Source organism: Pomacea canaliculata, linkage group LG13 (genome assembly GCF_003073045.1).
Source record: "Pomacea canaliculata isolate SZHN2017 linkage group LG13, ASM307304v1, whole genome shotgun sequence".
In the NCBI taxonomy this organism is placed as follows: domain Eukaryota; kingdom Metazoa; phylum Mollusca; class Gastropoda; order Architaenioglossa; family Ampullariidae; genus Pomacea; species Pomacea canaliculata.
This window is the reverse complement of record NC_037602.1, coordinates 6,552,799-6,569,130: the sequence shown is the minus strand read 5'-3', so window position 1 is coordinate 6,569,130 and position 16,332 is coordinate 6,552,799. Positions and strand designations below refer to the sequence as shown.

Here is a 16,332-nt window from a genome sequence, read left to right as displayed (position 1 = left end):
GATTTGACAATAAAAAATAACTTTTTCATAGGAATTATTTGGCGAAGAAAGTCGGTTACACATGCGATGGACAATTAGAGGAATGAACTGTTCGCACAGAATATTCAAACAAAGATCATGGCATGGAACATCTCGGTTGTGATCACGCAAATGACAGCCTCCCCTGTGACAGTCAACATGTCCAGCTAATGTGCCTTACCTTAGCGAGGAAATGTCATTGGATAAGCACTTAGGTCACCTTTTGAACTTACTGATCATTTCTACATGTCGTACGGTAGTCTCTGTGTGTATTTCATAATTTATGATCATTAGGTATTCTCTACTCAGATGCCATGTCCCTGTCACTAAAGTTGTATTTTGTGTCTGTACCATGCCAATTATTACCCAACCCTCTTCCTACATCCATCACATCTATCGACTGACCACAACATGCTTGCTTAGATACACGTCAGAATCCAATCCTGCTTAACAAATATTAAATAATTGTCAGAATGGACTTTTTTCTATAGAATTTCAAAGACCCTCAGCGTGGTTTCTTGAAAATTGTTTGCAGGTCTGAAACTACACTGCGGATATAATTTTTCGATCTTTAAATTTCTTTAATCTTGCCTCTTTCTAGACCATTAATGAGCCGACACTTACCACCAAAGTCGGTCACCACGGTCTGCTTGTGTTGTCCTCTCTTTGTGCAGCTCGTCAGACCGGAACAACCCGGCAGACGCTCCTTCTGTTGGAGTTCTCTAACCTTTCTTAGACTTTCGTTTCCGTTTGAAGCTTCTTGTTCGGTTTAAATAGTCTTTTAATAAATATATTTCATAGCCAAACCTACTACTCTCACTCCACAATTCCTCATCTTGATTCATTGTGCGATCCGCTTGTGACGATCTTGTTTCTTGTCCGTACGTTTCTGGATTTTTGTGTTTAATATTCTTTCACCTTTAATCTTTAATTATTTACTCCTTCTACGGAATCATATGTTTGATTATACAAATAACCTAAAAGATAAGAATCTCTTTTTGTTTACTTCTAATCAAAATTATTTTTGTTATTTATAGCTTCAGCATGGAAAGGGAGGTAAGTCTTTTTCCAGAGAAACTGTGTAATAATGGGAGTTCACCTTCACTACTTTGTTGTCAGCTATCAAAAAGAGTTCCTTTCACAGCACACAGTAGTTGTTACTCTTTCAAAAAGTGTTTTTTGATGCAACCAAGGAAACGCTATCATGGACTCCCTGGTCCCCATAAAGGGAGATAATAAGCTGTAAACATTTTGTTTACTCTGTGTGTAAGTGATGCTTATCGTTGTTTGAGGTTTTTATTTCTTGTTGATGTTGATGCTGCTATATCTCTTGTTGTTGCTGTTGAGGCTGGCCTGTTTTCAGTGTAGACGATAACTTATATTAGTCATATTGTCATGCCAGAGTTTTGTCCCTGTCACGTGACTAAGCAAGGGAGAGGGAACGACAGAGAAAAAAAAGAAAGTGTGCGAATGTACGTGCGTGCGTGTGCAAAAGGTCTGTGCTAACAAGACTTTTGTACAAGCTTGCATCCTCTGTATGTGAATTCGTCCTTTTTAATTTTGTACGAAGCATTTCAGGTGAAAACAAAGACAAGTATGAGGACTTAGGTGCAATCATGTGCAGCCCTGCAGTAAGGTTATGCAAGATTGTGTTCAAGAATAAAGTTATATCCGAATAACTTTACATTTCAGACCTTGTACACTGTTTTCTTGCCATTTCTTGCATACTGTGTTCCGTTTATTCAGACTGTAGAATGTACTGAACCATAAAGCAGACGATAGTAATGTTACAACACGTGTCTGCGTTCTCATTTGACTCATAGCATCTCTGCTTCATCAAATTTATATTAATGTGGATGGGGTCTTGCGCATGTTTATAATCTTAAACGAAAGAAATGTTCCATCACACTCCTTGCGTCTGGATTATATTGTATTTCCCTTGTTCTGGTCGTTCGTGTTCCGTTTACCAAACCATCAAAGTCATGAGACAAAATATATTTAAGCGATGTGAACATGTTTAAAAGTGGAACTCCGGTAAATGACAGAATTATTTTTTTTAATCGGAACTATTCCGAATCTGCCAGTAATTATGTTAGTGAAAGAGAGGCAATACCTGTGTAAGGGTACCTATAATATCGCAGGTTAACACAAATATCTTTAAAGCGTTTCCGCTTCAGTGAAAATGGAAGGATCACACTACTTTCATGTGATTTGTTTTCTTCCAGTTTCGACAAGAACTCTTACTGTCGATTCTCATTTAAAAAAATTAACTATATTTCCCACTGGCTGTTGAGCAAATTTTTAAAAATCTATTTAAAATAAATTTAAATTACTACTTTGAAAATGTATACTGTGACACATATAATGTATACAATTACTTTGGCCATGTCATGTTTACAAATATATGATTACTTGACAACCTTAATGAGACCCATATTTACTATTTATCGTGAATTAATTTCAAAATATTTCCATTATAATTCTGGTTGCCAAACTTTCAAAATCAATAACACTTTAATCCTTCTTTCTCCACACACACGCACACGTATACATATATTATGATAGGTGCCATTAAAAACCAAAACATAAACCATTGTGAATTTCATTTTCTGAAACGTTTTAATGGAAGTTCTTTTAGCCGTTGGTAGAGTTCCCTTTCAAATCGTTGAAAATAAATACATAAAATAGTCAAAATCTTGTCATTCGAGTACAACTGGTCTTACTAGACTTTTGATAAACCCACAAACTGCGTAAGTTTCTATAAAAGTCCTGGATAAACATCAAAGAACCATGCACAGCTACACATCTGTTAATTACATTACTCAGCCAACGAAACCAGAATTTAAAAAGAAGGAAAAGTAGAAATACCTCACATGCATACATACATCAAGTCAAGGGAATTCACTGAACCAGAACAGTAACCAAAAAATATATGTACCTGAGCTAAAAGATCGAACTAATAAGATAAATACACTAATTGGAGATATACTCACGTACCGCCGTGTGACACGAGACCTAAGAAGGTTTCATACTAAATGTCAAGAGTTAAATGTCACATGTGTTATGGAAGTTCTAGTACTAATGATTCCAATGTCACGTGTTACTTTTACTTGAATAATTATTGAGTTGTTAAGATGCGATTCCCATTAAATTAACGGAGTGCTTTGTCCAGGTATTTTTGTGTTCACTGTAGTATAACATATCAGAAATTCTGTGGTTACATCTTTGAAAAAAAAATCCAAGACAATCCAGGTAAAGCAATTACATGTATACCTATTACTATCAGAATTTACGCACCAGCTACTGTACAGCTTAATGATGCGACAACTCCAACCACAAATCTGCTTTGTCTTCTCTAAAATTTCAGAGTATTTTAATTTTTTAGAATACATTAGTTCAAAGATTGCTGTTGAATTCTCTCATCATGCTTTCCTCTCTATTTTTCTCTCTGTTTTGTGTGTATGTGAGGGTGTGTGTCCGTGCGCGCGCGCGTTCTCTGTTTATTAGACATCAGAAGTGCACAAACTATGTAACAAAGTATTCTAAAGTGGACTTTTCTATTTTCAGCTTTTAGAAGCCTGAGAATTACTAAGAGTTTCTTACGCCATACAACATGAAGACTAAAGCTTTCTTGTCTATTTCTCTTCCGAAGGACGGTGATGGAAATGCTTAAAAGTAATTACATCCATTGCCTTAGACCAAAACAAAAAACGAAAAAAAAAAGGAAGAAAAAAAACCCCAGCATTTACTGATTTACATCAATTGATCTAAAAGTGAGTGTTGATTGTTTTTGCAAAAGCGGACAACACGAAGACAAAGCTTATATCAGGAATAAGAAAGACCAATTTGTTTACCAGTAGTTTTGTTTTCGCACAAGAGCACACTTTCACTTTCAAACGCACTAACCTGTTACTTAGTCTCACGTCCATTGTATGCATAAGTGAAGATTTCATACTATCAAATACCTTCTTTCTTTCAAAAATTGAGTATTCTATTCTAGTTCTATAGACAAAAAAATATCATGAAACAGGCACGTAAAACGAAAAAAAACCCATATTATAAAGCAGTCAACTGAAAGGACAATGACAACATTCAATTCCACACGACTGTAGTCATTTGAATGAATGTACATTGGTTTCGAAGGATACAGTTCCAGTTCTACAGTTGTTGGGGACGAAGACCAAGCCAGCAGTGTGGACAACAGCCAAATACCAACAGCACCGCCATGGCCAGGTGAACATCATATCACTCACCTCAGCCAACATGTTTAGCACTCATAGAAACCAGTGCATCAATGAGGTAAATCTTAACACTGAGTATCGCCATAAATAATAAGATGGCAAAAAGCTAAGAATCGGTGATAAAAGCTGGATAATAATGTACATTATTAAAAGTGAGTGCATGCCAAACGGGACAAAAGCCATTATGCAACTGCGAGTTATGTTGTTGCTTTCAGAGTCTCAAACAGAAAACAAAATTAACAAATTAGATGAACATCAAAGTGAGCTCTCTTTCACACACACACCACAAACACTAATTACTTCGATTGGTATTTTTGATACACGATTTTACCGGTTTTATGTCTTGTTCAACAGTCATTAATATTTATTTATAAATAGAGATAAATCTCTTGCAAATCAAATCATGTTTTAATTGTATTTTATTATTATTAAATGTTTTGACAAATTAAATTTATTTGCTTAATGAGCATTTTTATTTACTAGGTTTTCTTAATAAACTGGTAACAGCAAAATTAAAATGAGCGGGAAAATAGCTAATAATCGCTGACTTTTGGAAGAACAGGTCAAAACATAAAAATAGTAAAAAGAACTACAGTATTTTGTGTTTTTAAATACTGGCACCTCTCACTGTAATTTTATCTCTCTCTCTCACTCACACACACACACACTTTCGAAAGCTCTTTGGATTTATATTGTAAAGGACAAAAACTCTAATGCACTCAGATATTTTCACTAGGTAGACATTTGTAATTCATCATTCAAATCACCCACGGACATCATCTGTTGACAGTGAACATGCAGTCTTCCTTACTAGGCAAACCTTTCCTCATAATATATCACATGATTTCCCATGATTCATGGATTCTTACTCTGCAAATTGATTACTAAACGTTGAAAGGCGACCTTACTAATTCTTCCTGCAAATCCCAATCGCTAAAGATTTTTGTCTAGAAAATTTGTGGACATTGGTCAAACATACATTGAAGAACGGGTGAACTGTCGATAAGCCATTGAAGTCAAACTAAGAGCAAGAAGCCACAAAGGGATTTATTTATTCTAATCTGGTATGGCTGAAAAGATATGAAGTATCACTGAATCCAATCTTCATATCTCTGTAAGGGTTAGGTTCAATACTCTTGTCATCATCCGTTTGAAAGAATCGAATCTCGCGCACATTCACACACCATGATCATCCGCAAAACCCAAAATGTCCTAATGATCATCAGTAACACGGTAACAGCAACAGCAAAGCGCCACCAACAAGATAATACAATGGCGCTGTCAAGACTATCAGTAAGACATGGACTGCAAAGAATAACCTTTTCCCCAGAACAAGTCGACGAAAAGCTTCGAGACTGACGACAAACGCGATGTAAAAAGCTCCCCAAACTCCCACAGTATGCACTGTCCAGACGAAAGACTTGCTGTAATCGTTTGATGAACGTTAAACACCATGGCGGCGCAAGACCAAGAACTCGAGATGCATTTGTCTCCCTTTGCGCCTCTTGCCTGAGGCCATTCACTGGTCATCTTTCTCCGTCTTTCTGTCTGCAAATCTGTCAAGAACCGAAACGAAGACAGTGTTGCAGGTGTCCTAACGTCCACCAGGTCCACATGGTTAGTAATGTGGGCAGCAGGCTGCACCAGCTTCGTGTTCTGACTTCACTGTTCCCGCTGCTTGTGCTATGAGTATCCTGAGAGTCCGTCCCTTTGAAGAAGAAGGCAAGTGTATGTTAAAATTGTGAATGGCGAAATAAAATATTTCAAAAACACTGTAAAATTCTGTTAAATACAGAGATTAAAACTAGCAAGAAACTGGCTTAGCAAGAACATAATCACCATAATGCGACCAAATAAAACAAAGTCACTCCTTTTAAACCATGTCTGAATCTCGTCTTTTCTTGAGTCACCGAAATTACGAAGTATATCCACTACCACAAGTCATGCAGAAATGTCAGTATTTCCAGTGCACGATCCACATCTATAGGAACAGGGAAGGGAGTCGCGAACTTGATTCCAGAAGAAACTGGTAACTATACAGTGATGGATATTAGAAGTATCCAAAAATAAAAGGAGGGGCTCCACTTTCAACATGCTGTATATCTAGACATTGTGAATCGCAAAAATTAGACTATGGAGCTATCACCTCGCCATATAGTGTAAGCGGTGAATTGTCGTTCAAAAGACTTCCATATGCTGATGTACAGGCTTACAGAGGACTAAACCTGATTTTCAAAGCTCTAGCCGGAAAAGAAATACAAGATGGTTAATAAAAATGACAAGAAAAATATTATGACCGGTTTATCCTGGAATGGAAGTGTCGCTTTACTATTTTGTTCGACAGTTTGGCGAGAACCGCTTCAAGGGAAGTAACCGTTGCTATAACAAACCAAACAAAACCTTTTTCCCCTTTCTGCATTTTGCCATAAATGTAAGCTCGCTCCTTTTTAGTCGGAAATTTGCAGGGCGGATCAAAGCGATTCCTTCTACTGATCCATATTATTGCTGTAAGGCATGCATACAGACTTGTCGATTTACAAGGACTGGAATGTCATTACACTGCTGAATGGCGACACCAGACTCGACTTCAAAAGCGATCTGTGAAAGTCCAAAACTCGATCAAAGGCCGGGGCTTCCAACTGACAAAAAAGATATTGCCTGGTAGACAACATGGAGCTCTGGCAGACATCTGAATGAATGCTCATACTGTCAGCCATAATGCACACAAACATATTAAACTGCTTTTGTAATGAACGGGAGCTTACTTGCAAATATAATTTTTTTAAACTGAAAAAGTATTTTTTCTGTGTTAGGCTTTAGACTATTTAATCCTATTGTCTTCTAAGTTTGTCATTTATTACTTGTCTGCATAGTGTTTCTCCTTCCGTCCTTCGTGTTCTGTCAGTGTCTTGTACTTGTTTAAAGAGCTGAGAACATGCATATGTGAGAGTGATCATTCGTGATATAAATCACACGTTTCTTGATGTTGCTGTTATTATTATTATCATCAACATTATTATTAAAAGTGTTTGTGGTGGTTCGGCGGCCCCGGGAGAGGAATGTTGCGATGTCTTTACCTTCTGGTGTGCCGAAGTAGGAGCTGTGACCCTTCATGATGGTGCGGCTGTCCTGGACATCTTGAACTCGCTCCGCCCCTACATCTTCGCGAGCCTCTTCTGTCACGAGCAGGAAAACGCGACATTCAGGGCCCAGCTTCACAACATCGATGTATATGAGGCAATGAGGGGAGACAATGTGGAATGCAAGCTTTTAAAATAGTGTTTCGATTACAGCACCTCAGACCCTTTCTTTATTTGTTAACATTATTTTATTCATATTTTTATTATTGTCTTGAACTGCTTAGTACTTTTCTCCATAAATTTCTTTTGTGTTAATAAAAAGTACTACAATCATTTTACTATCTTCTTCGTTGCATTATATTCTAGAGATGATATGCGGTCATTTTGACAGATCAGCTGACAGGCAAGTAGGATGACTAACACGGAGGTAGAGTGACAGACAAAACAACTGTTAGTGCATAGACTGTCACTTGTAAGGACTGATGCAAATTAACAAGAATTATATGGCATACCATTGTCTTCTACTGGAAGGGTTTTACCTGCCTAAAATAAAAGAATTGTTGATTTTCTTGATACTTACCTCTTTTGCGGTTGGTCGTATCCACTGAAACACACCAATTACAGTCGTTAAAAATAGTCATCAAATTGCAGACCTTAAAATTAAACACATGTAGATAAAAAAAAAGTAAACAAAAAAATAAGTTTTATCTTGCCAAAACTGTTGTTAACAGCGGAAATGCAAAGAGTCACTTAAATAGCATTGCAGCATTTCTGTTATTTTGTTGACTCGTAAACATTTTGTAAATGGCGCTGCACTTCAAAGCTTCCGCAGATAGGCAGGTGTTGGTATAATTACTCGTGTTCCTATCAAGTAAACAAACGCCATGAAAAGAGGGAGCGTTATACTGAGAAAAATATTATGCAAACATTTTAATGTCTTCCTTTCGCTAGAGAAAAAGCTCCAACACCTGTTTTTATGTATATATATTTTTCTACATCTTTCTTTACTTTTATCTTCCTTTCTTATTAATGTTATTTCCAGTGCCTATCACCACAGTATTGTGCACTGTCTATGTAGCGAGGGCTTTAAAACCACTCATTCTCCCAGTGAGTGCCACTCACCGCGAAGGACTGTGATCTTGGTGCTGTCTACCTCCAGGTCGTTAGACGTGCGACAGGCGTATACTCCGGAGTCCTGCTGGGAGGCATTGTCGATGATCAAGTCAGACACGAACATCCGGGAGGCCTCTATCTGGTATCTGGTCACTAGAATGTCAGGGTGGGAGAATGAGTTCACCTCCACCCCGTCCTTGAACCAGTGCAGGTTATAGTAGGTGGCGTTCTCAGTGGAGACGTTACACACCAGGTGGATCATGTGACCGGAGTAGACCAGCATCTCGGCTCGGTAAGATGGTTCCTCTGACACAAAGACCAAAGGAGGATCTTACAGCATGACACGTGACACAGGTCATGTCATGATCTTACATCATGAAATTAAAGACGGGGAAAGGGGGAAAGTTATTTATCATTCATTTTCTTTCTCAATCACCAGTGTCCTTTGTTTTTGAGTAAATATGTCAACAACAAAAAATTATGCACAAGTAATCCACACCTGTTGATTTTTGACTGTTTATTTTAGTTAAAGTCGGTCAATAAGGACATGGATTATAGGAGGCGGGGGTGTAACATATCTTTTTCAACATGCGATAGTCATATTTGAGTTTACTTTTCACACTAATTAAATTCGTGTGATATCAGTATTTTGGTAAAAAAAAATGCACCTTTCTTTATCTTGTATCTTTATTTGTATTCCACATCTAAAAAAATTATTTTCCTTTGGAACATAATGAGTTTCTACAGACGGGCAAGCGAACAGTTTATTTGCACGGCGTCTCTACACAGACGCGCAGATACGCGCGTTATGCGGTTAAAGGGAAACAACCTCTAACTACAGCACCAAGACGGTCGGAGAGGTTGTCTCCCCTTAACAGACATTTCGGTCTCTTATAGCGGTTGCAGGTGAGCTTTAATTTCTCTAACCAAACTCTAGCGTCCTTATTCAATCATCTATAGAAAAAAGGTGTTAAAAAATTGGACTGTAGTCCTCTAGAGCCGCTGAATGCTTTGTTACCTATCACAGACAGTGTGACCAGGTGGACATGCTTGAGTGAGGTAGTGATCTGACACTCGTAGTCCCCCGCGTGTTCCGGCTGCGCTCGCCGCAAGATGAGGTCCCAGGTGGTCACGTCATCGGTTTTTCGTAAGTGCTCCAAAATGAGGTTCGAATCCTGCACCCACGTGACTTTTCCTATAGTCAGGAACTGGTCGTCTGATATGCGTCGCCACGCCACCTGTGAAAAACACAAAAACGATAGGTAATTGATAAAAAAAATGTCTAGTTCACTGTATCCCACTTTGTCCCTAATTTCTCATTATAGCTAAATAAGATATGATGCTCTACATTCATTTCAAACTGCAAAGTCCTTGACTCTTGTAAAACATATAATGCTTAAACCCCCCTTCCCCCCAAAAAAAAACAACAACAAAAAAAACCTTGATGTTGAACATCTCGAATCACCACTCTCCTGTGTTTACTCGCATGTCCTTCATAACAGCAGTCACTTTGAAACGATGATTGCAAAGATCAATCGACGTTTCTCGTCAACACGACCGAACCTACAGATGGTAGTAATCTCTTTCTTCCTGACCCCTCCTTTGGTTCGCGCATATTAATCTTGCCCAAGACTACACGCTTCAGTGAAGCATGAAATAAAATAAGAAACAGGCAACCAATTTTTAAAGAAAATAACACCCAGGAAATAAGGTCATACACACTGGTGTGTGGAAAATTAGGGGGAGGCACAAAGAGGTAGATACTCGCTTTTACTTTGCTGCATCAACGGCTCTGATTATTAAATAAAACAAACTCGTCGCTCGACGGTAACTTCTGTGGCTCAGTCTGTTGTAGTGGCAAAAGTCTTCAATAATTAACAGGGAGAATCAACTCGCTGTCTTATCTTTTCACAAATGGGTGCTTTCCCTTGCAATTTCGATGTGGTTTTCTCTTTTGAGTCCACACGATGAAAGGCATACAGAATGTAGGGACGGCCACTTTAGAAGAGAATACATTAAAGAAGGGTACAGAACATTGAACATAAAAGTCCTTGTTAATACCTAAAGCTGCTGTTACAAGTCTACTGATACTCGGTAAATTAATACCGAAGAACAACTTCCTTAAAGGTATTCAATGGTTTAATTGTTGGTGTCTCATGCCCTCGCAACTCGAGGCTTCAAATCTCGAAACCGTATTCATAGACATACATATGGATACACATCCGGACAGCTAGATAGACAGATAAACACTTATAAACAAAGGTGTGGAAGACAGAACAAAAAGAATAATCTAAGTAACCTAGCCAACTGTATTCATCGTTCGATGTCATTTCAGTTGAATTCCATCGGAAAGAATAAAATTTGCTTACTCCCAAACTCTTTTTCTTTCTCGGGTATGAAATCCACACTGCTTGAAAAAAAGACCAAGGAATCTTTCTATCCAACTATTGTTTTTAACTACTTATTTATACATCTACACATTTGTATGCACATATTTTTCTAACTGCAGGTCTGTTTATCTGTATTTTTATGTTTGTTATTTTTTGTTTGTTTATATATATTTCCATCTGTTTGCTTCTCTGTATACCTATCTGTTTGTGTATCTAGCTGTCTAGCTAGACGGCAGGATTGAAGAGAAGACAGATTGGAACCAGGCGACAAAGAAAACTTTGGATCTCGTGGAGGTGAGGGAGTAGGAGGAAGGTGGCTGCTGGCGGTACTCTCGGCACGTCGAGGTTGTTGTCTAATCGACGAGAACGCGGTGTGATTGCTGCAATTAGCCCCCGCGCGATTGGCCTGGGAGTCCGGAGGAATACCAATCGCCCTGTGCGTCTCTCCTCTCCCCCCTCAGCCCCTGTCCGCGAGCACGCAGCCAGTCTGCGCAGCCGCAGACCTTGATTCAATTCCTCCATTTCCTTTTCACTCCATCGGTCCTTCTCGTTTCCCCTTCCGTTCCATAGGACCGCGATGTGTTCTTTTCCTCCCCCAAAAGTAGTTAAACACTATTACTGACCTTCTCTGTCCCAGGTGGCGCTACGAGGCTTATTTCATTGCGCCTTCGCTGCTCTTCGGAAAATTGAAGTGGAGGAAAGCGCAACCGGTTTCATTACAGAGAAGACATATGTCCTGGGTAGTTCATCGGTTCGCCTTTAAGCAAACAAGTCTCTGGCATTTCCTTTAGTCTAAAAAGAACCACCAGCGTGCAATTTAGGCTAGATAATGCAAAAAATAGCTAGGTCATCGTTTGGAGGGGCGGGAAGTAATGAAGAAAGGAAGTAAAGTAGGCACATTCAAACTATTGATTTGAATGATATTATTATTATATATCGGTTTATATATATATAAATCATATGTAATATATCGGTTTACTACAGTAGTGAATTCATTCTGTAAAAAGGTGGCCATTGCATTCTTCGAAGACTTTTTCTTGTCAACTCTTGCCCTTTCTCCAGTGTAGCTTGGCATTTGTCCACGATCCAGTTCTTCCTAGCTTTTCTGATGTTCAGATTCGCTGCTTTGTACTTTAACACTTCTTTGGAGTTGTTTCTACTCTAGTTTAACTCCCTTTTTTCGGTCACTAGATGGAGCTCATCTCTCCATCTGGGACCGCAGTTGATACCCTCCATAGATGGGGTCACCTTGATCACGAACACGCAAACAGCGCCCTGGCCAATAACATCGTGGAAAACCTTCGCCCATTGATGACATAAAAATATCATGGTTTGCTTTAAGGCCTTTTCTCCCTAAGCCACGAATTTTCTTTAAAAGCGAAATATCTCAAAGGCAGTGAGACCATTTGCCTTTGGACAGGCTGGAGGTAAAAGATGCAGGAATAACTTTGAGGGCAGTTGCGGCACAGCTCTGTACTCGAGTGCACCACACGAGGCTCGCGTTTGCGGGACACACACACACTAAAACACACACTAAAACACACACTAAGACACACACACACGCACACACACACAGATATACAGGAGAGCTACTTAATATGCAATTACCAACGGAGAGACTACTGGGTGAGGACCATTGGAGGATAACATTCAGCTCAGAGTAGAGCTAAGAGAACTCAAAATATGAAATGAAATTTGACTTTTGTTCCCTAATGACACAAGTGGATGTGAAATGCCGAGGCCTCTGTAACTAGAGAGGTCAATAAAGCTCACAACTGCTTCTGGAGTCCCGAGCATCAGCCAGTGAGACAATGTCTAGTCAGTCAGACTCCTCGTGACGGCGCACACAATGCTCTCTTGACCTTTATTGAGGAAAAGCTCATATCTCGCTGCTGCTCAAAGCATTTCCCTCTTTATGGATATGGATCCAATGCAAAATACATTCTTCAGATCGCCCAGTCCACAAAGGACACCAACAGCACTTTGATGACCTTTTGCTCTTCCGACGCCGTCTGGCCTTAAAAGTTTTGAAAGGTTTCTTTTGTTCTCGCAGTTGGAATGAGAAATATATGGAGGACCAGTCAATTCTCTGTAAGGACTTTAAAGCATAGTTGTGGCAGTATCTATGAGCAGAATCTATTAGATAGAAACTAAGTTGACACTAACCGACAATGCTGAATAACTCGGACAATTTATAAGAATATTTTTATTTATTTGTTTCACCGTTCAGAGAAGTAGGAACCGTGGGAAGTAGGGGAGGGGCAGTCATCTCCACAAAGAAGATAAAGGACAGGCAAGAATGTGAACGTCGTTCACTGTCACCATCGAGTTTGACCCCTAACCCCCAAAGCCGTTTATCGCTTTAATCCTTTAATTTCCTCTTCCCTTTCCTAAGTTTTTTTTTCTTGGTTTATGTGTGTGGCTATAAATGTGGAGTTGAAACTTGAAAATGTCATTCTCTCATTGGGTCACAGTGACTCGGAGTGACCCAATAATTAGTGGAAGCAGACTGTTTCATATGCATGACAAGGCCTTGTCGTAATTACCTGATGACTGGACCCCCATAAAATTCAATGTTTCAAAGAGATTGCTCAATTGAGCGCGAGTAGACATTTTGGGGGCAGCCTGAACAGATGCAGGCAAGCAGAAGGTAGAAGACTTCACGCAGAAAACATGAGGTGAGGAAGTAACAGAGTTTAGAAAAAGGTCGTCTGGATGATGGATTGAATGAGTCATTGATCATCGATTCATTCCCTCTGAAATGATCAATGGAAAAATGATGGTAAAGTAGGCACATAAACCTTTGACCTATGTAGTGGATGTATAAAAGAAGAAATAGTGTGGAAACCACGGAGTCGGACAGAAGACAGATGGTAAAGGAACGAAAAGTAAAAACATGGAGAAAGTGTAAGAAGAAGGTAGAAAGCTACGATTTTACAAACTCTGACACCTAAATGACACTTTTTAGCAATAAACTCAGCCAGAACTGTTTATATTGAGCGCACGAATTTTATTTTTTCAATTATTATCAGACCACCACTTTCTACCACAAAATGAGACTGAACAAATTTCCTTCCTATCTTCACCTCGCCTAAAAAAATTCGAACGAAACTTATGAAGTGATCTGGTCGATAACCTGTGCAAGGAAATCGCTTTTTATTCAAATTTTTCTCATTTTTTGCCTCAGTCGATCCAATAAATCCACACAGCTGTGGAGCAGAACGAAAGTTTCCTCATTTCAAACAGTCATTGTCGGACAGAAGGCATGGATGACAATCGTCCTTGTTTTTCTAGAAACGAAGCCAGAAGCTAATGTAGAGCTGATGAAAGTTAGAGATGGTGGGTGGACACTAGACCCTCGGGGGTCATAACCAGTGAAGGTGACTCAGCATGAACTAGGGTCAACTTGTCTGCAGGGAGTTTTCAAAAAATGTGTTTCCTGGATTTTAAAAAGTGTATTCGTGAATTTATAAAATGAATCACTCAGAACAGTCTATGTTAGGTCATCTTTCAGAGGAGAAATGAGTAGTAAAAAAACTTAAATGGAAAGACCCATGATTTGATATCCAAACCGAATAACAATTATTAATTCCCAAAAATTTGACATGTCGGAATCGTGAGCTGATTTCAAAAACAAGGATGTCTATTCTATGACAACACAATAATAAACTAAAGATAAAAGTTTAAATGTCAGACAAGTGTCACGCACCTCCCTGGACCCCAGGTGTTTGACCCAGCAGTGCAGGATGGCCAGGGCGCCTCGCCTGACGGTGACATTGGAGGGTGTGGGCAGGAACTCCGGCAGCAAGGTACCCGGGCCCACCCGCTCACCCCTGGCATCACCTGAAAATAGAAGTACATGTCAAAACACGAGTGCATGGAGTTCAAGACGATTGACTTGTTTTAGTTTATGCATGGTGTCTATGTACATCTTTCTTGTATCCTCTTCATCTCACACATCTGTCAACGGGACGTTGTTAAATAAATATTTCATTCCCCTTCCTTCCTCCCTTTCTCTCGTGTTCAGCTTCTATTTTGTTGATGGTTGCTTGGGCGTTCGTCAGCGTGTGTACCGGTGTTTATGCATCTGTAGCTGTGTGTGTTTATCCCTCAACCTGTCTACTCGTGTATTCACTGATTGCTAAGCAGACGTTAAGAAACAAACTGACAACTCATTGTTTTACAAGCTGAGTCAAATCATCCGAACATGCCTAGTAAAATGTTTGGCATTGTTTTGTACCAAAACAGAAACGGAGTTCACACAAACACTTCTAATTTGTTTTTAGTTTATCTCTACCAGCAGATTAATGAGTGCGGGGCACATAACCTACAGTATTGTCCTGGAGGAGGACATGCACAATACACTGCACATATTACAGATTCATCGACAGACAACAAAAAAGAGTTTCTGCATTAAATGAGCATATTCAGGGTACTAAATTCGTATTTACACCGAGCTATGAGCTAAGGTTATATCATGGCAAAGTAAACAGCCCCGTATACAGATGTCACATGAAGAGAAAGAACAGCGTCCCCGAGACGAGATCTGAACCCAGGACATCCAATCCTGACTGCAATGGTGACATGCGCTAACCGTTGTAGGCTGCAAGTTTATTCAGGGTATCGATACCTGTGTACAATTACATGGGACTGACGATTTCAGAAATATCCTCGTACGTCTGCTAACATAACAAACATCAATAGATATCATCCTCTTTCATCAGTTATTTCAGTTTCTCTGTTCGTACTGACACGTGACCATCGTTATTAATCCTGTTATTAATGATAGACTCGGGATGTGCGGCGAGTTACGAGACATCAGAAGGTGGTAAGAAGAAAATAAAGTGACTAGTCTCAAGTGACAGGTCTCGTCCTGTAAACTATTTCCCGAGTTTACAGGCTGCAGCTTGGTTACTGTGTGAAAACAGTTAGCGGGGAGATTACCTCATCAACAAAGTCTTTAACGCACATGCGGCAACTAGTCGGCGGCCTCGCTCTGATCACAAGCACGTGCCACTAACGGCGACGTTCGGAAAGCATCAGGCACGTGCACGATAACGAAAAAGCAGAGAAGTCAGGTAGATGAAGCTACTGAAGTCAGTTTTCTCCCGACAACAGGTGTGGCAGTGTTTTCACTCCCTCCAGAAAACGCGCCAAGAGCACAGGTGATCAAAAAGCTACTCATCAACATAAGCTTCTTTCGTTCTTCCTTTCTTCACATTTTCTTTTGGTGATTCGTTGGTTGGTTAGAACATTCGTTTGTTTGTTTCTTTACTTTTTGTTTATTTGTCGGTTTGTCTGCTGGTTAGTCAGTTCCTCGCTTGGCTATTGACTTCGTTCATTTATTTTATTTTCTTTCTTATATTTTTATTTATGCATTTTTTTCTCCTCGATGGAGGAAAGATTGTCGTGCCAGACATGTGGTGGTGGAAAATGGTTTATTTAAATGTACGCTATATCCAATTTACAGAAATGTCAGGTAAAGACATC

The 16,332-nt window shown here is 39.4% G+C and overlaps 1 protein-coding gene across 3 annotated transcripts in view; it reads right to left on the bottom strand.

Annotated features, from left to right (window-relative positions):
• Positions 1-2,411: 2,411 nt before the first annotated feature.
• Positions 2,412-16,332, bottom strand: part of LOC112554581 (zwei Ig domain protein zig-8-like) — a 60,986-nt gene continuing 47,065 nt past the window's right edge. The window contains exons 3-8 of one of the 3 annotated variants that reach the window (XM_025222422.1): positions 14,552-14,685; positions 9,471-9,690; positions 8,462-8,758; positions 7,920-7,943; positions 7,343-7,435; positions 2,412-5,970 (exon numbers count right to left, since the gene is read on the bottom strand). In XM_025222422.1, the coding sequence (XP_025078207.1) occupies positions 5,819-5,970; positions 7,343-7,435; positions 7,920-7,943; positions 8,462-8,758; positions 9,471-9,690; positions 14,552-14,685 (920 nt within the window). In that variant the 3' untranslated portion in view covers positions 2,412-5,818. Of the gene's footprint in view, positions 5,971-7,336; positions 7,473-7,919; positions 7,944-8,461; positions 8,759-9,470; positions 9,691-14,551; positions 14,686-16,332 lie in introns of those variants that run through there. The other 2 variants (XM_025222421.1, XM_025222423.1) reach the window with 2 other exon arrangements.